The sequence below is a fragment of the Pseudocercospora fijiensis genome (assembly GCF_000340215.1).
Source record: "Pseudocercospora fijiensis CIRAD86 unplaced genomic scaffold MYCFIscaffold_8, whole genome shotgun sequence".
NCBI lineage: Eukaryota > Fungi > Ascomycota > Dothideomycetes > Mycosphaerellales > Mycosphaerellaceae > Pseudocercospora > Pseudocercospora fijiensis.
In genome coordinates this window covers 2,131,686-2,153,966 of record NW_006921539.1, presented here as the reverse complement: position 1 = coordinate 2,153,966, position 22,281 = coordinate 2,131,686, and the positions used below count along the sequence as shown (strand labels likewise).

At 51.6% G+C, this 22,281-nt stretch overlaps 8 protein-coding genes across 8 annotated transcripts; 4 read left to right on the top strand and 4 right to left on the bottom strand.

Moving 5' to 3' along the window:
• Window positions 1-21: 21 nt before the first annotated feature.
• Window positions 22-449, bottom strand: MYCFIDRAFT_178066 (uncharacterized protein; the record flags this gene model as incomplete). The annotated part of the gene is made up of 3 exons (XM_007931996.1): window positions 22-300; window positions 329-384; window positions 413-449. 3 exons carry the CDS (start codon window positions 447-449, stop codon window positions 22-24), a joined length of 372 nt encoding a protein of 123 aa, XP_007930187.1.
• Window positions 450-471: 22 nt separating this feature from the next.
• On the top strand, window positions 472-3,856 carry MYCFIDRAFT_167350 (glycoside hydrolase family 38 protein; the record flags this gene model as incomplete). Its single annotated transcript, XM_007931995.1, has 1 exon — window positions 472-3,856. One exon carries the CDS (start codon window positions 472-474, stop codon window positions 3,772-3,774), a length of 3,303 nt encoding a protein of 1,100 aa, XP_007930186.1. The 3' UTR covers window positions 3,775-3,856.
• Window positions 3,857-4,191: 335 nt separating this feature from the next.
• MYCFIDRAFT_190370 (uncharacterized protein) lies at window positions 4,192-6,718 on the bottom strand (the record flags this gene model as incomplete). The annotated part of the gene is made up of 3 exons (XM_007931994.1): window positions 4,192-4,353; window positions 4,430-5,937; window positions 6,625-6,718. The coding sequence occupies 3 exons, from the start codon at window positions 6,716-6,718 to the stop codon at window positions 4,192-4,194; spliced, it is 1,764 nt and encodes a 587-aa protein (XP_007930185.1).
• A 1,131-nt stretch (window positions 6,719-7,849) lies between these two features.
• Window positions 7,850-8,287, top strand: MYCFIDRAFT_112759 (uncharacterized protein; the record flags this gene model as incomplete). Its single annotated transcript, XM_007931993.1, has 1 exon — window positions 7,850-8,287. A coding segment is annotated over one exon (438 nt), but the record flags the coding sequence as incomplete, so codon positions are not given.
• Window positions 8,288-10,371: 2,084 nt separating this feature from the next.
• Window positions 10,372-14,600, bottom strand: MYCFIDRAFT_34522 (ABC transporter, ABC-B family, MDR type; the record flags this gene model as incomplete). The annotated part of the gene is made up of 5 exons (XM_007931441.1): window positions 10,372-11,777; window positions 11,839-12,655; window positions 12,721-13,254; window positions 13,316-14,127; window positions 14,195-14,600. The coding sequence occupies 5 exons, from the start codon at window positions 14,598-14,600 to the stop codon at window positions 10,372-10,374; spliced, it is 3,975 nt and encodes a 1,324-aa protein (XP_007929632.1).
• A 961-nt stretch (window positions 14,601-15,561) lies between these two features.
• MYCFIDRAFT_34861 (uncharacterized protein) lies at window positions 15,562-16,740 on the top strand (the record flags this gene model as incomplete). The annotated part of the gene is made up of 1 exon (XM_007931467.1): window positions 15,562-16,740. One exon carries the CDS (start codon window positions 15,562-15,564, stop codon window positions 16,738-16,740), a length of 1,179 nt encoding a protein of 392 aa, XP_007929658.1.
• An 8-nt stretch (window positions 16,741-16,748) lies between these two features.
• On the bottom strand, window positions 16,749-18,452 carry MYCFIDRAFT_190367 (uncharacterized protein; the record flags this gene model as incomplete). The annotated part of the gene is made up of 4 exons (XM_007931992.1): window positions 16,749-17,073; window positions 17,137-17,738; window positions 17,809-18,321; window positions 18,390-18,452. The coding sequence occupies 4 exons, from the start codon at window positions 18,450-18,452 to the stop codon at window positions 16,749-16,751; spliced, it is 1,503 nt and encodes a 500-aa protein (XP_007930183.1).
• Window positions 18,453-19,019: 567 nt separating this feature from the next.
• On the top strand, window positions 19,020-20,646 carry MYCFIDRAFT_212229 (uncharacterized protein). Its single transcript, XM_007931991.1, has 4 exons — window positions 19,020-19,200; window positions 19,274-19,672; window positions 19,724-19,985; window positions 20,015-20,646. Exons 1-4 carry the CDS (start codon window positions 19,040-19,042, stop codon window positions 20,276-20,278), a joined length of 1,086 nt encoding a protein of 361 aa, XP_007930182.1. The 5' UTR covers window positions 19,020-19,039; the 3' UTR covers window positions 20,279-20,646.
• Window positions 20,647-22,281: the final 1,635 nt, after the last annotated feature.

Below are 22,281 nucleotides of genomic sequence, written 5' to 3'. Positions count from 1 at the left end.
ACATGCTCGACCAACGCTCACTCAGTATGGGGATGATGCGCAGAAGTAGGCATGATCTGGGCTCGCGAGGACATGATGGCGTTGTGTTTCGTGCTGAGGTCGGTTGTGCTCTAGATCCTGTGGCATATATCTCAAGTCTTGGATGTTGAGAGGAGTCGTTGGTTGATACCATTCATCGTCACTTTCTCTCTGATATCGCTTGACTCGAGCGATGCTTGTTTTCATGAAGCAGCATTTGATGAATTCCACCTCATCATTGCTATTCTTGGCCATGTACCCCAGTCCAAGCTTCTGTGGACGCTGGGGAATCCCTGCCCGGGGCTCCCACGGCTGCAGGAACGATCCAGAGGACCAGAGCTCGACCACGTTTCACAGCAGCTGCAGCTGACCACCACCCAGCAGAGCTCCTGACCTACCTGTGCAAACAACACCTTCCTGTATTTCTGCATCTTGATATAAGTCGTGTTCGGAATGGGCGGCGAGACTCACCACCTCATGGCTTCCACCACGCCCAAATACCCGCAGCTCGCGGACCGGCCGAAGGGCAAGCTGATTCACGACATCTACACCTCCCGCCTACGCCAGTTCACCGACGGAGGCCAATACCGACAACAAGGTCTACTCGCGAAGCTCTACAATGGCAGAGTCTCCGGCGGCAACCATGTCAAACTGTCGGTGTGGGATGCTCCGGGTCTGACGCGCCCCACGTTCAAGGAAGCTACGGATAGCAAGAACGAGTATAAAAAGACCGAGATAGGAGCATGCTTTGGTCCAAGCTGGAGTACGCATTGGTTCAAAGTACAGTTTACTGTGCCCATTGACTGGGAGGATGAGCATCTTGTGGAATTGCATTGGGATTCGAGTTCGGAGGGTATGGTGTGGACGGACGATGGGAAGCCATTGCAGGGTTTGACTGGAAATGGGGAGAGGATTGAATGGATCGTGCCTCCATCATACCGAAGCTACGAGGAGGAGACCATTTATATTGAGGTGGCTTGTAATGGCATGTTTGGAAATGCGCCCGGAGGTGATAGCATTCAGCCTCCAGACCCGAATCGGTATTTTAAGCTCAAGACTGCGGATCTTGTGGCGGTGAATGAGGATGCGAGGGCTCTCTACTATGATTTTTGGATTATTGGAGACGCTGCGAGGGAATTTGATAAGGATAGCTGGGAGGAACATTATGCGCTGCAGATCTGTAATGAGATCATGGACACTTTCATCAAGGGGAATGGAAGCGGTGAGGCGATCAAAGAGTGTAGGAAAGTTGCCAAGAAATATGTTGGTGAGAAGGTGGATGGTCCAGAGGTTTACGATTTGACCAAAGGTGATCCGCTAAGAGAGGTGCTGGTCAGCGGTATTGGACATTGTCACATCGATACGTGCTGGCTGTGGCCTTGGGACGAGACAAAGCGAAAGGTGGCGAGGAGTTGGAGCAGTCAGTGTGATTTGCTGGACAGATACGCCGAGCACCGTTTCTGCGCATCGCAGGCTCAGCAGTACAAGTGGTTGGAGAAGCTTTATCCATACGCTTTTGACCGCGTCAAGGCGCACGTCAAGAAGGGCAACTTCCAGCCTATCGGTGGTAGCTGGGTTGAGCACGACACAAACCTGCCTTCTGGAGAGTCGCTGGTACGACAATTCCTGTACGGACAACGATTCTTTGAATCTCGGTTTGGCGAACGATGCAAGACTTTCTGGCTGCCAGACACCTTCGGCTACTCCTCACAGATCCCGCAAATATGTCGTTTAGCAGGCATGAATCGCTTCTTCACGCAGAAGCTGAGCTGGAACAACATCAATAACTTCCCTCACACCACCTTCAATTGGGTCAGCTTAGACGGTAGCCAAGTGATCTGCCACATGGCGCCATCCGAGACGTACACTGCTGAAGCACACTTCGGCGACGTGAAGAGGTCTGTCACGCAGCACAAGAGCATGGATCAAGACCCGACCTCGCTGCTGGTCTTTGGAAAGGGTGATGGCGGTGGTGGACCAACATGGGAGCACATTGAGAAACTGCGTCGATGCCGTGGTATCAGCGACAGGATCGGCAACGCACTCCCGCGAGTACACATGGGCTGGAGTGTGGAAGACTTCTTCAACAGACTGGAGCATAATGCTGCGACGAAGAACACCGAGTTCACAACCTGGTACGGCGAGCTCTATTTCGAACTGCACCGTGGCACATATACGACTCAAGCGAACAACAAGCGAAACAACCGGAAGTCCGAGATCCTCCTTCACGACATCGAGTACCTAGCCACTCTTGCGACGCTACACAACAAGGACTACAAGTATCCCAAAGCGGAGATCGACGAGATGTGGGAGAGCGTGCTCCTTTGCCAGTTCCACGACTGCCTGCCGGGCTCTTCAATTGAGATGTGTTATGATGACTCCGATAAAGAATACGCCAAGGTGTTCGAGATCGGCAGGAAGGCTCTGAAATGCGCGATGGATGCACTCGGTTTCGATGACAACAGCAATGAGCAACAGGTGGTTCTCAACACTTTGGGCTGGAAACGAGAGCCCTTGTATCGTCTACAAGCCGCAGGCTACAAGGACAGGGAGGTGCATGGTATAAGTATCCCGGTTATCGGTCAACCTGCTGGCGAGGTCTTGTCTCCTTTCAAGAATCTCAAACTGGCGACCGTTCAGGAACTGGAAGACGGAACATTCTTGCTTGAGAACTCAAAGCTTTCTGTCAGGGTTGCGGATGGTGTCATCACCTCGCTCTATGACAAGGTGGCCAAGCGAGAAGTCGTTCCCGAAGGCAAGAGCGCCAACCAGCTCGTCATATTCGACGACAAGCCGCTCTACTGGCAGGCTTGGGATGTGGAAGTGTACCATCTTGAGTCGCGTAAGGAACTCAAGGCATCGAGCAAGACGGAGATTACAAGATGCTCCCCGTTTGCAGTTGCGGTGACGACCCAGACTCAGATCTCGGAGAAGAGCTGGATCAAGACTAAGATCAGCCTTCACGCTAGCTCTGACGATTTCGAGACTAGCCGGGTCGAAGTCGAAGCAGAGGTTGAGTGGCACGAGACCATGAAGTTCCTAAAGGTCGAATTCCCCACCAACATCCGCAACACCGAAGCTACGTACGAAACACAATTTGGTCTGGTCAAGCGACCAACTCATTACAACACCAGCTGGGACATGGCTAAGTTCGAAGTGTGCTGTCACAAGTTCGCTGATCTGAGCGAGCACGGCTACGGTGTCTCGATCCTAAACGATTCCAAGTATGGCTTCGCTACGACAGGCAGTCTGATGAGACTTTCTCTCCTGCGAGCACCCAAGGCACCAGACGGTCACGCAGACATGGGCCGCCACCACATCAAATGGGCCATCCTCCCTCACGCCGGGCCTCTCGATGAGCGCACAGTCCGAGCAGGTTTCGAGTTCAATCATCCTCTCGAGATCCACCGCCACTCCAACCCAGGCAGTCTGAAGAGCTTACTGAGTGCTTTCAAGCTTACCTCAGATTCCTCACCAAGCTTGGTCGTCGATACTATCAAGCGTGCTGAAGATGATGAGGACGTCTCGAATGGCGATCTGCCGCCTAAAGAGGGCAGACACGTGGTATTGAGGGTTTATGACAGTCTTGGTGGTACTAGCCGGGGCACGATTGGTTTGGGAAGTGTCAAGGTGGGCAAGGCTTGGAAGGTCAATGTGCTTGAGGATGTTATCGAGGAGGTCAAGGTCAGTGATGAGGGTGTCGAGATTGAGTTGAGGGCTTTTGAGATTGCTACTTATAAGCTAGAGGTGTTGTGAGAAGGATGAGAGAAGATGGCGCGAACGATGAGCATGAGGTAGCAGCAGCTCATATACAAACATGCGTGGAGTGCAACCGCAGGCCCTGTCCTTGTGCCATCTCATCTTGTCGACCAAAGACCGCCAAGAGACTGTGATGCAGCCATTGTGCTACGAAATGCGCAGCGATGCCAGCTGGGCAGCCTCACGTAGCTCTAGAGGCGTTCAGCAGATTCTTCGCTGACACTCAAAGCACGCTTCCTGAGACTGAAACTCCAAGAACTCTGGGATACCTCTTCTACCATGAAGGACCAAGCGTAGTCTGAGGTTCCCTAGAACCGCACTTGGTTGATATTGTGTCAGCGGAGGCCTAGAGTCGATTCCGCTCTCAGCTGGATAGTCTGTACATTACACATTACGCATGGCATCCATTCACCTCTATATTCCAGAATCACTCTGCAAGAAGGCCGCAGAAGTCGGGTAATATTCCTTCCAAGCATCACACTGCGACTCATAATCCGAAGGCAAAGGATCAACATCCAACATCGTACTCTGCGACTCAACAAACTGAACAGCGAACCCTTCATCCGCATGCCAAGCCTATGCCAAAAAAAAAGTCAGCGATCTCATCCCTACAACATCTCTCTCTTCCTTCCCTGCTACGAAAACGACTCACAATGTGACAATGCATCAACCAACTCCCCGGATTATTCGTCTGAAAGGCCAACGCCAACCACCCATTCGTCGGCAACATCGCCACATCCCTTCTCGGCGGATTCTCGAAATTCAAACCCTCGGCATCAGACTCCCTCCACGCCCTACTGCCCCAACCCAACACATAAAAATCATGTCCATGCAGATGAATCGGGTGCGGGATGTTGACTGTGAAGGGTGAGCCGATTCCTTCGGTTATGACCCAATATGTCCATTTCGATTCGGAAGACAGAGAGATCACACCGGCGCGGTCAGGCCAGGAGTTGTAGGATGGGTTTTTGCTGATTGTGCCGAGTGTCGGTTCGGACCAGTTTACGCGGAGTGGGGTGCCGTTTACTTGCCAGTAGAGGGTGAGGGAGCCGTCGGCGGCGGTGGATTGGTTGATTGCTGTTTCGAGGCGGGTGAAGTCGCCGCTGCGTACGATGTTGCCTGATGGGACGTAGGAGTTCCAGTATGGGACGAGATTGGTCTCGTCGGTGCAGCGTTGAGTGTAGGATGTGGGGGAAGTGGTTGGCTCCTCGTCTTCGAAGCCTTCGTAGGAGAAGATGGATTTTATGTTTCTGTTTTGGAAGTTGGAGCCGCAGCCTGCGGTTTCTTGGACTTCGGCGCGGAACCAATAGCTGCCTGGGGATTTGTTGGCGTTGATGATGACATCGTAGCGTTGGCCGATGCCGATGAAGATCCAAGATGCGTTGTAGGGCTTGATGGGGACGAAGTCGGCGGATATCACGGTCATGGTGTGGTCGTCGAGCGAGACTTGGAAGTGGTTGTCGACTGCAGTATTGATGAAGCGGACTCGATGTTTCTTGCCAGCCTTCAGTGTTGTGCGGGCATACGAGCCGCCTGAGGTCGAGACCATGGTTCCGTTGATCAGACCGTTGTCTGCTGTTGGTGCCAGAGCGTTCTGGTGCTGCGCTCGTGCGGAGACGACAAAGACGCCAGGATAGTACCAATCAGTAATTGGCAATGGACCAAGATCCTCATCGTAGTCTGCAGAAGCAGGTCCGTGAACGACAATTGGTCCCCAAACGCCATCTCCGTATTGTGAAGAGAAGTGTGAATGGTACCAACTCGTCCCGTACTGCGTTGCAGTCAAGGTATAGGTTTTGCGTGATGCTGGCGCAATCGGACACTCGGTGACTCCAGGGACCCCGTCTTGTCCATTATTGTGATACAGACGCATGCCATGCCAGTGAATTGTGGTTCCATTATCTTCCATCTCATTGTTTACCGTCACCCGAATGGTGTCTCCCCAGTTTGCGTAGATGGTAGGACCTGGATATTGCCCGTTGATTGTGAAGCCTTGGCGTTCGTAGCCATCTGGTGAGATCGTGGCGTTTCTAATCGTAAGTTCGTAAGAGACTGTGTTACCAGTCACTGGCCAGTCCTCATCAAAATCGGTCTCGATGGAGAAAGCCTGGCTCCAGCAATCGCGCGAGTTCGGCCCGTTGGTGCAGGTTGATGTCGGAGCTGATGTTGCCGTCGAGGTCACTGCACGTACAGTCTGCGTGATCGTGGTTGCGGTCGAGGCCTGCTGCCAAGTGTCGCTGATTCTGCTGCTGCTGCTGGGTACGGTATGGCTGTGGTTCGGGTCCTCTTCCCACGTGATCGTTCCATCTGTGCCGACCTTGACATACTTATATTCAAAGTCTGCCCCAGCTGTCAAGTTCAACGTCGCAGACCATAATGGATTATCGTGTGCATAGCCGCTTGCATCAAGACTGGGACACCTGCTCGTGTCCCAATTTCCGAGCGCTTCAATCGAGCCGCAAAGCAAAATAGACTCGCCCCATAGCGTGGTCACCAGCTCATCGAACGTTATCGACACGGTGCTTGCCTGTCGAGATCTAAGATCGGCGCCTCTTCTTCTGGCTATCGAAATCGATCGCGCAGGTACGAATTGTGTCGCTTGTTGTCTGGCTGCGCGACTCTCGTGTGACCTCGCGGTTGGAATGGCCGAGGCAGTGGCCCAAGCTACCAAATTCAAGATAGAGTAGTAGTCCAACCGCATACTGTCGACCGCAGAGGCAGTGCTGCAGTAGAGAAACAATTAAATGCTTCGTAGATCAAATATGCCTCCCGCAAAAGTGAAAACACGAGTGAGTGAAGGAAGGTATGAAATTCCGAGAAAAAGTGAACCTACTCCAGGAGACTCACCACCAGCCTGCATTTGCGATGCGAGGGCGAGGAGGGGACTTCCATCTATACCGCACATCCCATTTACCGAACTCCACAGATCGGCGGCGAACATCAATTGTCGCGGCGCGTGCCAGAAAGATTCGTTACCGGAAGTGGTTGAGGTCTTCCGCTCTTCGCTACCGTGCTTGCCGTGCGGTCTGTGTAGGGCACTATAGGCGCGGGGCGTGCAGTGGAGATGTTTGTCTCGCTGCACCGTTCGTGATACGACAGTCTGCGAGGTGGCGCTCAATAGAGAAGCAGTGCGACGTTCATGTCCTTCCGGGTCGACAGAAAATTTCGCTTCAGTGCAGATGCACTTTAGATCCCACACTTGCTTCTAAACTTATGCATGCGCTCAGGAGAGATGTAAGGAAGATGGAGTCCTCGGGCCGGGTTCGGGTCCCGGAGGCATTTTCAACGGTTCCGAAGATGGTGATCGCTTGATCTGTTTGAAGCATTCTTGCCAATAGTCGTTCCACACTCGTTGATTCAGTACCGCGCGTTTCGGAGAATAATTGCTGGCGATCGAGAACCCTGCCAAGTCACAGACCTAAGACCGCGCCAGGGGTTGGCATTTGCAAGGGCTCCCTGTATGACCCGTAAATTTCTCATCAGTTCTTCCTCACCACCTTTCGTGAATCCTGCTGACTTTGTTCATGTCGTCTGCTTGCTTCCGTTCGTATCTTTTCGTTAGCCAGGTGGAGACGACGGAGGCAGGCATTCCTTCCAATAGTCCAGTACATCGTCTGGACGACATCGCTCCAGGACCATCGGCCGACTGAAGCCCGAGAGGTGAGATATTTGTGGTCCACTAGGTGATATCGAACGCAACGCGCGCAGCCCGAAGTCTGTACTTGAGCAGCCATTTCGTGCAAGAATAATCCAGATGTGCAATCTCTCAGCTCGTACGGACCGGAGCTGAGTGCGGATGTGAACTTGGTGAAGTTTACTGCTTCAGCGTGTAGATTGGGGACTGCGGTCAGTATGGGCGTAGGTGGTGTAGTACGGGTCTTGCAAGACGTCGCCGCTTCATCGGGAGCATTGCTAAGATGAATCTGCTCGTGGCGATGTTGTTGTGAGTGGAAAGGAAGTCGTTTGCCGAGCTTTGCTGCTGAAACTCAATCTCGCCAAGCTCGCTCACTCGCGACCTGCTTGCAAGCCATTCATGATTCTCCCATCTTCTCATCTCGATATCATGGCCGACTCGCAGCCATGGCACACCGCCTTTCCGCCGCCGAAGCCAGAGTTCTCCGGCGAAAAACTGCCTGTCATGCCCAAGCAGCGCGCACTAATGATCAATGCCATGAAGATCGCAAGCATGCTGATCGTAGATGTCCGGCGTACGGACTATGAAGGCGGCGCCATCAGAGGCTCTTTAAACATCCCAGCCCAAGGCTTCTGGTGGAATAGAGGCATGCTGTACGAGCTGGCATATAAGGCGGGCATGGAATGGGTGGTCTTCACATGTGGCTCTTCCAATGGCAGAGGCCCAAGATGTGCCTCATGGTTCCTGCAACACGTGCGCGAAACTGCTGGAGATAATGATATGAATGTCATGGTACTTGAAGGCGGTGTGAAAGGCTGGGTAAAGGGTGGTCCACAGTTCATTCAATACATGGATGGCTTTGATGAGAACCACTGGAAAGAGCTATTCGCAGAAGAAGAGAAGGCGAAGGCAGAAGGCACCGGGAACCAGCCCGAGTCAACACCTGTGCATCAGAGTGCCGTTGCGGCTGCTGTGGGAGAGGGCGATGTGACAAAATGAAGCGATTTCGCGATTTGATGCTCATGACGGCACGATTCTGCCGTGCTCTACCGGGGGGTTCTCTTCGCCCGCAGAATCCTCGTTCAAGTGTTGTCCGCCATGTACAGCGCCTATCAGGCATTGGAAGCACACTGAAGCGAAATTCTTGCCGAGCAATGAGTCCAGACAGAGCCTCTGCAAACTCGGCCAGTTCGCAATCGGCGACGATGTATGTGTTTGGTTCATGGAAGCCAGTGCGACATGCTGGTTCACGCCATCTGAATATTGCCTGCAGCTTCTGTGCTTAGCAGCGAGCCAGCACGAGACTGTCAATCCTCCTGAAGCTCAAGAATACAACGAGCGCTACAAGCACAGCGACCTTGCCCCGTCGTCCGCGGTGTCCGGAAATCTCTGACACCATCTATCGAGAAGCCTTCGCAGGTCTTCATGCGGGCTACCAAACTTGTCTTGCACGACCTGGAGAGCGCGATTCTGACAACAGATTGCATCAACAGACTTAAGGAAGGGCGTGTCTCTAGTATCGTCGCTGGTTCTATTCAAGGCATCGCTGCGTCTACGCAAGTGAGCAGAGGAGCATGGGATTGATCCTTGCTCTCGAAGGAGAATGGGCGACTTGCTTCAGCAATTGGACAGCTCACTTGCCCCTCACTTCAAATTTTGGTTGACTTCACTCCGCATCTTGCATACCGCACATATTTTCCAGCACGGCGGTCACTGACGGACCGCGCCGCTGTGGCCCAAGCTTCTCCAGCGAGTGTGGGAGTCTTTCTTCCTTCGTCTTCCCTTCCTCTTCTTTTCTCTTCTTCTTCAGCTCTCTTTGTATGTCAACACCCACCCCTACCCTCCAACCATCAACAACATTTTACTGACTATCTTCGCAGGCCTTTTGGCTTAGATCAAGTGTAGTATCTGTTCTTTTCAGTTTAATCTCTGAAACGTGGCTACGGCCACTTCAATGATTATACTTATTTTTGGCCTCGGGCCTGTGACCGCTGGGCTTGCCTATGTCGCAGACCACCGTGTCGCTCGTATCGCACTACCTCGAGGTGACGCGAATCATTTTTTCATCATGCCTCAGTCGCGACTGAGTACTGGAGAAGAGATGGAACACACACCACCAACACCACCAACACCACCGTCGAGTGCTGGAGAAGAGATGGAACACACACTACCAACACCACCGTCCGCCAGTAGCTGCGCTCGCGTCTCGCTGGCCAAACCGTCTTGGCGGTGAAAACTCTGCATGCCGCCGCAGAATTTCGCACCTCCCGTCTACGGCTATGGCAATGATGGCTGCACAGTGGCTGCTACTCAGACTGGGCCATGTCCGCTGTCGAGACTGCTCAACAATCACAATTGCTGGTGCGCGGCTTTCGCTGTTCAAGCTACACTGTCTTCGCTAAGGGACCTGCACGGTTCTGGCTGTCGTTTGACTATCCCATCTGAGCCGCTCTAGCTAATTTATTTGCATAGTTCTGACCAACTGATTTGCCTAGTGTTCGCTATGCCACGCCGCCGTTTCTAGCTCTTGCATTCGGCGGCCGATTACTAGTTCGTCGATCTCCAGCATTGCAGTCAGCGAAAGGGATGGGCTGTCCAAAGATACTGCGAGACTCGAATCCCAAAATCCTGCTAAGAAGCCATCATGCAGCCAAAGAAGTTCGGTCCAGTACGTTGCGCTTTCTACCAAACTAGAGATCAAGACTGACAACATGGCAGGCTCCAACCGTTGCGATTTTCGCACATCACTGGGTGACCAAGCTTTGGAAGGTCTTCGACGACTACGTCGAGTCCGGCTATGCCAACACCCCCGACTACTGCTCCAAATCGTTCGAGCATCTTCTAGCCTTCAACGCTGAAGCGGAACACATTGTAGAAAAGCGACTCCATGCATACAGTATTAGAACCAGATCCATGGAGGAAAGTCTGAAAGCTTGGAGCGACACACCGACCTGGTGGCATCACTGTCCCATCTGCACTGTCCCCACGACTTGCCCCTTATTCTGTTTCTCCAAACTCTGTAATCGAGCCAACTCGAAATACCTTCCACGCCGCGCCATCAACGCAGCATGAGTACCGCTCTCCACAATCTTACCACCATCCAGAACATATATAGCATCAGCATTACGCACAGTAGAAAGTCGATGCGCCACCGCAATCGTCGTACGCCCTTGGGAAGCAGAATCCAGAGCCGCTTGCACGAATCTCTCGGATTCGCTGTCCAACGCAGATGTCGCCTCATCAAGAAGCAGAATTTTAGGATCTCGCAACAAAGCTCGTGCAATCGCGATCCTCTGCTTCTGCCCTCCCGAAAGCATCACACCTTTACTACCAACGAGTGTGTCAAAGCCTGCGGGCAGAGAAGTGATGAAGTCGTGAATATTTGCCTCTTTGCACGCTTTGAGGATTTTGTCTTCGGAGATGTCGTCTTCGTCAACTGAGAAGACGATATTGTCGCGAATTGTGCCTTGAAACAGCGTTGGCTCCTGCGAGACCAATGCTAAATGTTTTCGATAGGCTTCTAGGTTCAATGTCGAGATGTCTTCACCATCGACATATATACCTCCGCTCGATGGATCATAGAAGCGTTCCAAAAGCGCGATGGCTGTAGACTTGCCACAGCCGGAAGCACCGACCAGAGCGACGAATTGACCGGGCAGTACCGTGAAGCTGAGATCGTTAAGTACCATCATCCCCTGCCCTTCGGCTTCCTGATAGGCGAAGTAGACATTTCGAAACTCGACCGATCCTTCGAGATGTGGCAGAATGTTTCCAGTCTTAGCCCACACGTCAATAGCCGGTGTTCGTTCGAAGAATGCCTTGAGTTCAGCCGCCGCAACTTTGGCCTTGGCCATATTTGGGGCAAGTGCGAACATATTGGCGGCCGATCTTGTTCCGTATATGACGGTGAAGAAGACCAGATAGAATTGTGTAAGAGAGTAGCCCCCATCACCGAGTAAAGTACTGCCATACCAGAAACAGAGCGCAACGCATAGGAAGCCCAGACTCTGACCTGCTGCGTAATAGATGCTCGACTTGAGATTGAAGCGCAAACTTCTGTGCTCTTGTGCAGCAAGGAGATCGTGGTATCTTCTGCAGATATGGTCCTCGAGTGTGAATGCCGCAACGGTGCGGGCAGCAGATACGGCTTCACAGGCATGCGAAGCACTTTCTCGATATGCATCTTTCAAGTACATCTCGAATTCTGACTGGCTCCAAACGCCGACGAATCCTGCGAAGAGGAGCACGGGCACTGTGGCTATGCACACGAGCGCGAGCTTCCAACCGACCGCGAGAGCAATGATGTATCCGATAATCAAGGTCGCCAGGAGTTGGAAAATCGTCGATAGAGCAAGGCCAGTGATACCTAGATCATCACGTTCTGTAAGCAATTGCTTCCGGCGTACATTGGGGTGATCTCAACTTACCTGCCAGATTTGTTGTCTGGATGCCAATAAAAGACGTCAAAGCTCCAATCGTGTTCTCAGGTTGATCGAAGAACTGAATATCTTGTCTGAGTATAGACCTGAAAGCAAGTTCTCGACAACGACGAATCAAACGTTCGCTGCCATGTGCAAGTGAAATTCCGAGCACGAAGAAGCAGGCCAGCATTACGACAGCGATCATGACAAACATGCTACTCCAAAGTTGCATCCGGGAGCGTATCTGATGGTGCTGAGTTCCATCAAGCGAAAGAGTCGCGAGTGTTTTTGCTAAGATGAGGCACTGAATTGGTTCTCCTGCTCCGGCAAGGATGGACGCGATAATGCCAATCAGCATAGACTTCCATTCTGGTCGATTCAGGGAAGTAAGGAATTTGATCAACGACCAGAGCGATATCTCGGGACGAGACTCCTGAGGACGTGAGGGTGGTGCATGCGTCACTTCAACTTTGTCAGCAGCCACAGGGTTCTGTTCTCGACTGCCTCTTGTGCTAACGTTCTGCGGCGCAGGTGACTTCTCCGCCATAATTTCTTGCACGATCGAAGATTCTGGAGTGGCCTTTTCATCGAAGATGTGTTGCTGGTCGGCTGTCTCATTGAAATCCCGAGCGATGTGTTGAGCTTCGATGAGATGGCACAACGTCCCCTTCAATGCCAACAGCGCATCGTATGTGCCTTGCTCCAAGATCTTACCACCAGGTCCCATAACGATGATGTTGTCGGCTCTCTTGATCGTACTCAAACGATGGGCGATCATGATCGTTGTGCGACCATGAGCTGCTTTCTCCAGCGCGGCTTGTACCTATTGACCAAACAGTGTTGACTCAGTCCCGTAATGGTCAACATAACATAAGAGCTCAGACTTACTACTTCCTCGGTCTTACTGTCCAGTGCACTGGTTGCCTCGTCAAAAAGTAGAATCTTTGGATCTCTTAATACCGCTCTGGCGATAGCGATTCGCTGTCTCTGGCCGCCACTGAGAAAGGACCCGCGCTCGCCAATGTACGTATCGTAGCCTTGGGGGAGTTGCATGATGAACTCGTGTGCATTGGCAAGCCTCGCGGCTTTCTCGACGAGTGCTCGGAGGTTGGGATCAGCAGTTGTCGATTCTTTGAGTCCATGCAAGATGTTCGCCTCCACGGTACCTGTGAAGAGTGACGGGTCTTGTGAGACGAGTCCAATCTGTTGACGTAGCCATTGAAGATTTAGGCTTTGAATATTTCTGCCGTCAAGAAGCACTTCGCCGGCTACAGGAAAGTAGAAACGCCCCATCAAAGCGATCAAGGTGCTTTTTCCCGAGCCCGACGCTCCAGTGATTGCTATCGTGCTTCCGGCTGGAACAACAAGGTTGAAATCTTGGAGGACTACCACATCTGGTCGAGAAGGATAGATGTGTTTCACCTACCGTTCGTTGTGAGTGCTTATTTCAAGTATAGATAATGTGATGGATATACAGACTTACGTTTCGAAATTCAATACGGCCTTCCACATGCTCCGGTGCGAGACCTTGTTCGGAATCTTCATTCCACGGCGTGATGCGATCAATCACTGCGTAGATTCCAGTGGCTGCAGCTACAGCATTCGTAAATGCTTGAATGTGTTGGGCTGCTTTCCCCAAAGCGAAGGCTCCCAGCATCATGACAAGCAGAATGGTCACCACGGCTGAAAGATCTGATTCCCCTGAAACAATGTACTTGCTTCCGAGCCAGGAAGCCAGAGCATGACCAAGATTGAATATGCATATCGTGAAACCAACAGCGCCTCCCATAATAGATTTCGCGCGCAGCCCAAACACTTCTGCTCGACCCAATAATGAATCGTATCTCTTGACAAGAGCCGCTTGCGTCCCAAAGCTGGTGACAGTGCGTATGGAGCTGAGAGCCTCTTCCACAACGACTACACCCTGGCCATGTGCAGCTAATGACAGCTTGGTGTACTTGACGATCAATTGCGTAAATCCGTACATGGATGCGAACAGAACCGGTGTCATGGAAGTCATAACCAACGTGAGCTTCCAGTACTTGATGAAAGCAACAATGTACGCCGACACGAAACAGGAAAGGGCAGAGAGGGCAAGCTCAATCTTCTCGGACATGCCCTCTTGAATGACATTTGTATCGGCCGTGATGCGTGTAACGACCTCGCCTGAGCCAAGTTTGTCGAAATATGCTCCATTCTGACGTAGCACGGCTTTGAGGTATTCTTCTCTGATCTTGCGAGTGATGCTCTCCCCGGTATGTCTGAAGCCAAGCGTAGCAAAATAAATTGTGACGACTGCAGCGACATTTCAGCATGGGCTCGCGTATGTGCATCAGCTTTCGTCTGGGTTTCATATACTGACATTCGCCTATAGTTAGATACACAAAATACAGTGTCCGACTCTTCACCTGCTCGTCAAACTCGGTTCTGGGTAGTCCGTTGCTGAAGTCTTGGAAGGATCCCGCTAGCGAACCCAGTATTACAGTATTCAGCGGCACTGCAGTTCCTGCAGCAATAGCACACAGGGAGCTGACAGCAATGATGAGAATGTCTTGGCGGGAGGCAAAGCGGAAGAGTGACTTCCATATAACTGGTGCTGCAGCAGGACTCTCGATTTGCTTTCTCAGAGTCGTAGCTTCATGTTCGGACAAGTGCGCGAACGAGTTGGTGTTGCTGTATCCTTTCTCGACCTCCCGCGAGACATCTGCTTTGGCTCTACCATGCCACTGCGCGACTTGCTTCACGCGCGAGAGAATGGTTGTAGCCATTATGCTAAGACTATGCTTCGTCCATCGAGGCACGCTGGACTGCTTCACCAACGTAGACACGCTATACATTGCAAGGTGAATCGTCGTGCGTCAGAATACGAACTCGCGGGTCTATGTTCGTTCCCTTTCCGGGTCTGCTGAGTTGAACTTGCGGACGAGGGCATGCATGATGCATCGTAGCCGACTCACTCGACAGTCTACTGTAACCTGTTGAGCGGTTAAACAGTGATGCATCTTCGGTGGATATACTGTGTGGCTCTACTAAGCATTGATAAGGTGAAGTCTGGTAAAGGCCTCACTCAGCACAAACTAGGCGCACAGGCCACACGACATTGGCGCCTCGGCGCGAGAAGTGCCGAACGAAACTTCACCAGGGCCCAGCACCCTGCACACCACTACCGACTACTGGTTCTGCGACGGCCACTGTATAGCGACCGAACGAATGCATTATCAACTGAGACATCACGCGATACCGGGAAAAATAGGACGACCCCAACACCCCTTCGAGCAGTGCGGCCTGCCTCGTTGATCCTGCGTACAAATTAGTGCTGGGCACGTGCAAGGCTGGACATGGCCGTGCCCCTGCAAGGCTGCTGCCCGGGGCCCCGGACTCCAGACCTTTGCTCGACCTTCCGACTGTCCCTGCAGAGCTTCTCTGTGCCTAAGGCGAGGCGGCGTCATCATGGCGGGCGGCCTCCACTAGCTTGGTCCATATCTACGCTTGGGAGATCTTTACCGATCCCCCCATGACTATCGTCGTTTGGTAATAGGATTTCGGACTTCGTCCAAATGCGCGGGCGGAGGGGAAGGGGGAAGGGGGAAGAGAGCGAGAGAGAGCTCCTTCACAGTTCAGCTTTTCCTGAGGGACGACTTGACGACTGGACGACTCGAGACAGCAAATTTGCCTGAAAGCTCCTTGCCAAGCTGCAGAAATCAGAAGACGACTCCACAGACATACATCATGGTTGAGGATGCGATTGCATCAAGACTCGATTCCAGTCTTCTGAGCACAGAATGGACCACCACTCCAAGGCCTCTGCCTTCATCGCCAAGTTCTCCCGAGGTCAGGCTGTTGGAGTATCACACCGACCACATGATACTCGTGCCTTGGAATCTACGTACGGGCTGGTCAGCTCCAACTCTAAAACCATACGGCCCGATTCCCATTCCGCCATCTGCTTCAGCTCTGCACTACGCTACGGAATGTTTCGAGGGCATGAAGGTGCATCGTGGCCAGGACGGCCGTCTGCGACTGTTCCGGCCTCGCGAAAACTGCGAGCGAATGCGACGCTCAGCAGCCCGAGTAGCACTGCCAGATTTCGAGGCCGCAGAGCTAGAGAAGCTGATCATCGCCCTCTGCGCACATGAAGCCCCGAAATGGCTGCCGAAGGAGGGAGGAGAATCTGCGTTGTACATTCGACCAACACTGATCGGAACGGATGCTGCTCTGGCCACGATACGACCTCGTTCGGCGATGCTATTCATCATCTTGGCAGTCTTTCCAAGAGCTACTATCCCCAACCCCCCACGTAGAGTCGTGAAGTTGCTGACTTCTTCAAATGACCAAATTCGCGCGTGGCCTGGAGGTTTCGGGAATTGCAAGATCGGTGCTAACTACGGACCTGGACTGCCATTGCATGATGAGGCAAAGTTGCATGGATGCGATCAGATTCTCTGGCTATTCGGACCTAACAGACTGGTTACGGAGGCGGGGGCTAGCAACTTCTTCTGTGTTCTTAGGCTGGACGAGAAGACGTGGGAGCTCGTGACTCCACCTCTAGTGGACGATGGTGGTAGTGGATTGATTCTGCCTGGTGTCACGCGCGCGAGTATTCTGGAGCTAGCACGTGAGAGATTGCAGGATGCCGTTGCAGGAGCTGTAGAACGTATAGAGATTGCTGAACGGAAGTTGACGATGACACAACTGTCCGAGTCGCATATCATCGAGGCTTTTGCCGTCGGTACTGCGGTCTCCGTCACGCCCGTTGCTGCAATTCGACACGAGGGACGAGATATCGAGATCAACTGTGAGCCCGTGAAGGGAATTTTATGCTCCCAAATACTCAAGGACTGGTTGGTAGGCATCATGAACGGCAAGGAAGACCACCACAAATGGGTGGCCGTGATAGATGAAGATTAAAGCTCCAGCTATCCAAGGGTAATCATACATCGTCGTCCCTTGGGAGAGCTGACAAAGAAATTGTCGTGCACCATCTCTTCAGCAGTCATGCTCTTCGACAACCGTGCTCCTTTACATTCTCTGAAGAACAAGGCAAGACCCAGACGCAGTTCGAGGTATGCCAGATTTATTCCAAGGCACATTCGCGTGCCGCCCCCGAACGGCACATAGACTTTCTTTTGTGTGGCTGTCAGATTCCCTTCGGCCATGGAGGGCAGCTTGACATCAAAGAAACGACTTGGATCGAATTTGAGCGGGTCCGGCCAGATCGAGGGATCGTAGCGCGTCGTATACCTGTCAAAGTTAGCTTACACTGCTCGAGCACGCGGGGCCTGAACGATAATTGTTCGGACATACATCTGCGGCCAGACCAATGTTCCTGGCGCAAGGTCGAAGCCCGCGATTTGAGCACCACTCGCTGGCACGACACGTTGGAGACCGATCGAGACAGCGCCGTACAAACGCATGGTCTCATGAATGACGGCGTTCAGAAGTCGAGCCTGCTCAAGTTCCTTGGACGAAAGCTCGTCGGACAAAGCGGCAACTTCTTTCTCCAGCTCCTCGCGTATCTCGGGGTGACGGAGAACAGCCCAGGTGCAATATGTCAAAGTGGACGAGGTACTGTCAGTACCGCCGAGCATCAAGGTAAGAGCTTCCTCGTGCACATCTTCATCAGTGATCGCCAAAACAGCCTCAGCGTCCTGATCATCGGCCTGAACTACGATTTGCGTGAAAATGTTACGAGCCGTGCCAGCCGTCTTGTCCTGGTCCTTGTCGATACGTGCTCGAAAGTTCTGCACTGCTTTGACTGTATATTTCTCCGCCTTGGGTCTTGCATTGAGAATTTCTTGCAATCGACGGATCGGCAGATACTTCGCGAGTGGCATGATCCTGGGGAAATTTCGATGGAGCGACACGCATCTGATGGTCTTCTTCACGGCTTCGATATATGGCAAATGCTATGAGAGAAAACGAACTGTCAGAATGCGTCTCTCTCAAGATGGCAGCAAGACGAGGGAGTTCAGGTACCTCGTCGGACTCCAGAAGATTGAGAGACTCTCCGAATGAGATCCTCGTAATCACATCATTCGTCATGATGTTCCACCACTTATACGCATCACCTTCTCCTGTGGCCAGCGCATCATCCTTGATCCGCTTCACAGCCAAAGCAACTCGTTGGCGAATCTCAGGCGCCCAGGACGCTTGAAGCGACGAATTTGCTAGTGGACGAGCAAAAAGTCGACGGCGCTGGCCATGCAAAGCGGGATTTCTCTCTGCGAAGAAGCTACGCAGGAAAGAATCATAGATGGGACCTTTTAAATATCCACGACTGGAGCGAAAGATGTCGGCCACTCCGTCAGGGTCTGCGATTGCCACCATGTTGGGTGTGATTCTCACGACGGGTCCATATTGGCGGTGCAAATTGTCAACCCATACGGGAACCCGCGGTATGAAGCCGTTGATGTAGAATACAAGTGAGGTGTATCTTGTATACCAAGGTCCAGGGATATGGGGAAGTGCGTTCCGGGCGTGTATAACAATCTTACGACTCACTTGTCAGAATGTACAGATGTTGTCGTCATGTCGACATCCAAGTAAAGCATTCGTACCTGTAACACTTTGTACAAAAGGCCTAGAAAGGCAGCAATGGCTCCCAGCAAGAACAACTCCATGGCAGTGCTGTGGAGGAAATCGACACCTGAGCAAGATCCGCAGAGATGGCAGTATAATGCTCAACGAGAACGACCCCCTCTTCGAAGCAAAGTTGTAGTCATAGAAACGTTTCCATCCCGCAGCCTTGTGATAGCCCATCCCGAAGTCAAGCGCAAGCTAAGTGCCTTGTCTCCGCACGTGGTCAGTGCGGTAGGTGTCCAAACCAAATCCAGTATGGCAACTGTTGGGGTAGAAAGAGATCCAGCTACGGCATCGGCCTGCATACATTAGTGCAGTTTTGGTGGGCGGCCTCTATCAAGCTTTAGCTTGTGTGAAACAGCAACACTCAACTGTCATAAGCAGTATGGGCTCCATCTCCACATGGCTCGGCCTTCTCGTCGGAACTGTGTAGGGCAGCTTGCGAACCGGGTGGCGGTTCTTCACCGGCTGGTATCTTGTCCGATAAGCAGTAAGTACTAGGCAACTTACGTCAAAGCATGATGGCGGTCCTCCAGGTGTCTGCTTGCAATATCGCATACAGCTTGCCGCTGCAAAACCACTTTGGGTACACGAAATCGCACCGATCTAAACCTGCACTGTTGCAATCATGGCTGTTGATCCACCTTCCCTCCTTCCTCAAGCACAGCAAGCGATCAAAGTGATTGGGGCTGGAGTGATCCGACTGGAAAAGAACATACCTCTACCACCAGTTGGAGAGGAGGACGTTCTTGTACGAGTGCATTGCGTAGCACTTAACCCTTTCGATTGGTATCGTGTCTTCCATCGATTTTGAAAGAAGCATCGACTCGAAGCCCAAGCTAAGCCTTTTCTTCTGATACAGGAAGTCCCTGGACCTTTCACCAGCTGCAGGAAGCACTCATGGATGCGATGTTTCTGGCGAAATCGTTGCAATTGGGAGCAGATGTCGCGATGATCTTCGAGTGGGCGACAGAGTTCTTGGCCCGGTGAAAGGCAATTTCTCGGACGGCTTAGAGAATGGCGGTTTCGCTCAATTCGCCGCCATCCACCAACTCATGGTATGGCGCATGCCGGAAGGAATGCCTTTCAGCCAAGCAGCGACACTAGGACTCTCGTTGATGACCGTTGGTCTTGCATTGCACTACATGTTGCAGGTGCCACTTCCGCTTGCACCAAAGCAATCCGAGTGTCTAGGACCTTATGTGTTCATATATGGGGGAGGAACGGCCACAGCTACTTTGGCAATCCAGAGTGCAGCACTGTAAGCCATGGTCTGAAAGGGCGGTTGATGCATCTGCTGATAGTCTTGCAGCTCCGGAATGCAAGTGGTCTGTGCTTGCTCACCTCGCCACTTTGAGAGACTCAAGTTGCTAGGCGCAGCGGCATGCTTTGACTACCACTCAGTGACAGTCGGAGAAGACGTTCGGAAGTTCACCAATGGCAGTCTCACCAAGGCTCTCGACTGCATTACGGACAGCGCGAGCATGAGCATATGTTACGAAGCTCTGGGTGAGCAGGGCGGACGGTACGTGGGACTTGACCAATTCCCCATTCGGTCGCATACCAGGCGCGATGTGCTTCCGGAATGGATCCTAGGCGCGATGTGCTTCCGGAATGGATCCTCGCATGGACAGTATTCGGACAAGCTATACGATGGAAGAGACCATATGCAAAAGCGGCCAGGCCAAAACATAAGATGTTTGCAGAAAAGTGGCAGCCTGTGGCCCAGAAAGTGCTCGATGCAGGCTTGCTGGCGACGCACCCGATAGACCTGCGAAGCGGCGGTCTAGGAGCGATCCCTGAAGGCATCGACATGCTGCGAAAGGGCAAGACCGAAGGACGGAAGCTGGTCTATTCGCTCGTCTAGTTTTGAACAAGCCATACCGATGATGTACAAGTCCAAATTGGTTGGAGGTCGACTGCGCCGGTGCACAGATCACCAGTATGTGGAAGCCAAAGGTACTCCTGTAGACACTGTGCGCGCAATGTCGGCATCTGAAGCCAATCCGCATGACATGTTGCTTTCTCGCGCCGCCTGATCGCCTAGAGTAGCGATGGCGACTATACCAGCCGGCATGATAGGATGTTTTTCCGTCCGAATCGCCGGATCGCAGATCTTCATAGTGTCATTTATCGTTTCGTGTCCAGTCGCCGCTAGCCTAGCCGTCAGAATCTCGGTGAGGTGCCGGCGTTTTTCCTACTAGCAGGTAGATGTGAAGAAGAGGTGAAGTCGCGGCGTACCGTTCTCAATTTCAAAACCGGGTAAATGCTCAAATGGGACTCATTGGCATGGTAATTACTGAGATGGGACAACATTGGCAACATTGCCTGGGATTTCTAAAATGGTACAGTTTTATAACATTGGCACATACATTGGTACATTAATTACATATATAGGAATCCATTGACATGGAAATTACTGAAATAGGAAACATTAGCACCTCCTACTCTATCTACGATTTTTCGCATCTATAGGGCACGCGGGCAAATATAGAAATCATTGTATCTATAGTATAGTTGTAAAGGCTCAAGGTTCGTACGGTATACCCTCTATTTCTGTACCCTATCGTTGTCGCCTTAAACAATAAGGTAGGTCGCGCACCCTCGCCGCGTAGGATATCGCGACTACTATACCTAAAAAGCAAAGCAGGATTTCTGTATTATATAAGATAGCGCATACAATACTAAAATACTACCTTAGCAAAACGCCTAGGAAAGTAAAGTCCTATACCCCTATCTAGTAAAATTCTAAGTGAAGTAAAGCTAAGTAAAGTCCTTCTATTTAGCTAAGGTATATACTATTATATAACACTAAACATTACGTACGGTAAGCTTTAACAATACAATAGCAACTTCGATAGAATCGAATATTATATCGGGTAGTAGTATACATCTTCTTACGCCCTCTCGACTATATACCCTCTTACCCTTATCTATAATACTACCTTAAATACAAGAACTACGTTAACGGTATAGGAAGCAACAATGCGCTCTAGTACGAAGTCTATTGCTCGCTAGTAGTCGTAGCGGCTAATTAAGATCGGTATAGCAACCTCTATACTACGCGCCGCGCGCGCCGCTAACTTCCCGCCCGCCTAGGGCACTATAGAGGTCGCCGCTACGGCGACGCCGCTAGGTCGTCTTCGATCTAGTAAGAAGTTATATATATCTATCGCTAACTGTACTAAGTATGCTAAGAGTAAGACTAACCGATTATAAATAGCCGTCTCGATACGAAGAAGAAGAAGAACGAGGGCTACTAGGCTATTGTTTCGTTTCTACTAGGGTTCTTAGTCTTAGTGCTAGCGGTGTAGCTAGTTTCTCGCTCTAGTAGTCTACGTGTTTCTACTAGCTCTACTTTTCCGCATTTTTGAACTAAAAACTACATTTAATGTAGTTTATATAGATCTAGAAGAGATCTCTACGCCTTGCCCGCTCCGGCCCTTGTCTCGTCGTTGTAGTATAGTACGTTTATTCTATTCCTATATTGTTTAGCGATGTCGCTATTTTCCGTATTTAATAGATAGACGAGCGAAGGCAGAAATTGCCGCTACCTACTAGATATTCGGTCGGGCCCGTCGCGAGGTCGAGGTTCCGTATTAGCCTCGAGATTCCGCATTTCTGTATCTAGTATAGGGACTAGCGGATACAGAAATTCGAGTTAGAATTAGTCTTTAGGTTCCGAATTACCCTCGAGGTTACGAATTTCTGTATTCGGTAGAATAACTAGTCGATATAGAAATTAAAGCTAGCCTCGAGGTTTAGCCTCGAGGTTTAGCCTCGAGGTTGCGAATTTCTATATCGACTAGGTCGGCTAGCGGATACGGAAATTGAAACTAGCCTCTAGGTTTGGCCTCGAGGCTCCGAATT

Bases quoted from the DNA above. Each gene is read 5' to 3' on its own strand.
- MYCFIDRAFT_212229 (XM_007931991.1), top strand. From the start codon at position 19,040: ATGGCTGTTGATCCACCTTCCCTCCTTCCTCAAGCACAGCAAGCGATC. The intron at 19,201-19,273 runs GTATCGTGTCTT...CTTCTGATACAG, and splicing joins GCACTTAACCCTTTCGATTG to GAAGTCCCTGGACCTTTCAC. The intron at 19,986-20,014 runs GTGCTTCCGGAA...CCTAGGCGCGAT, and splicing joins GGTCGCATACCAGGCGCGAT to GTGCTTCCGGAATGGATCCT.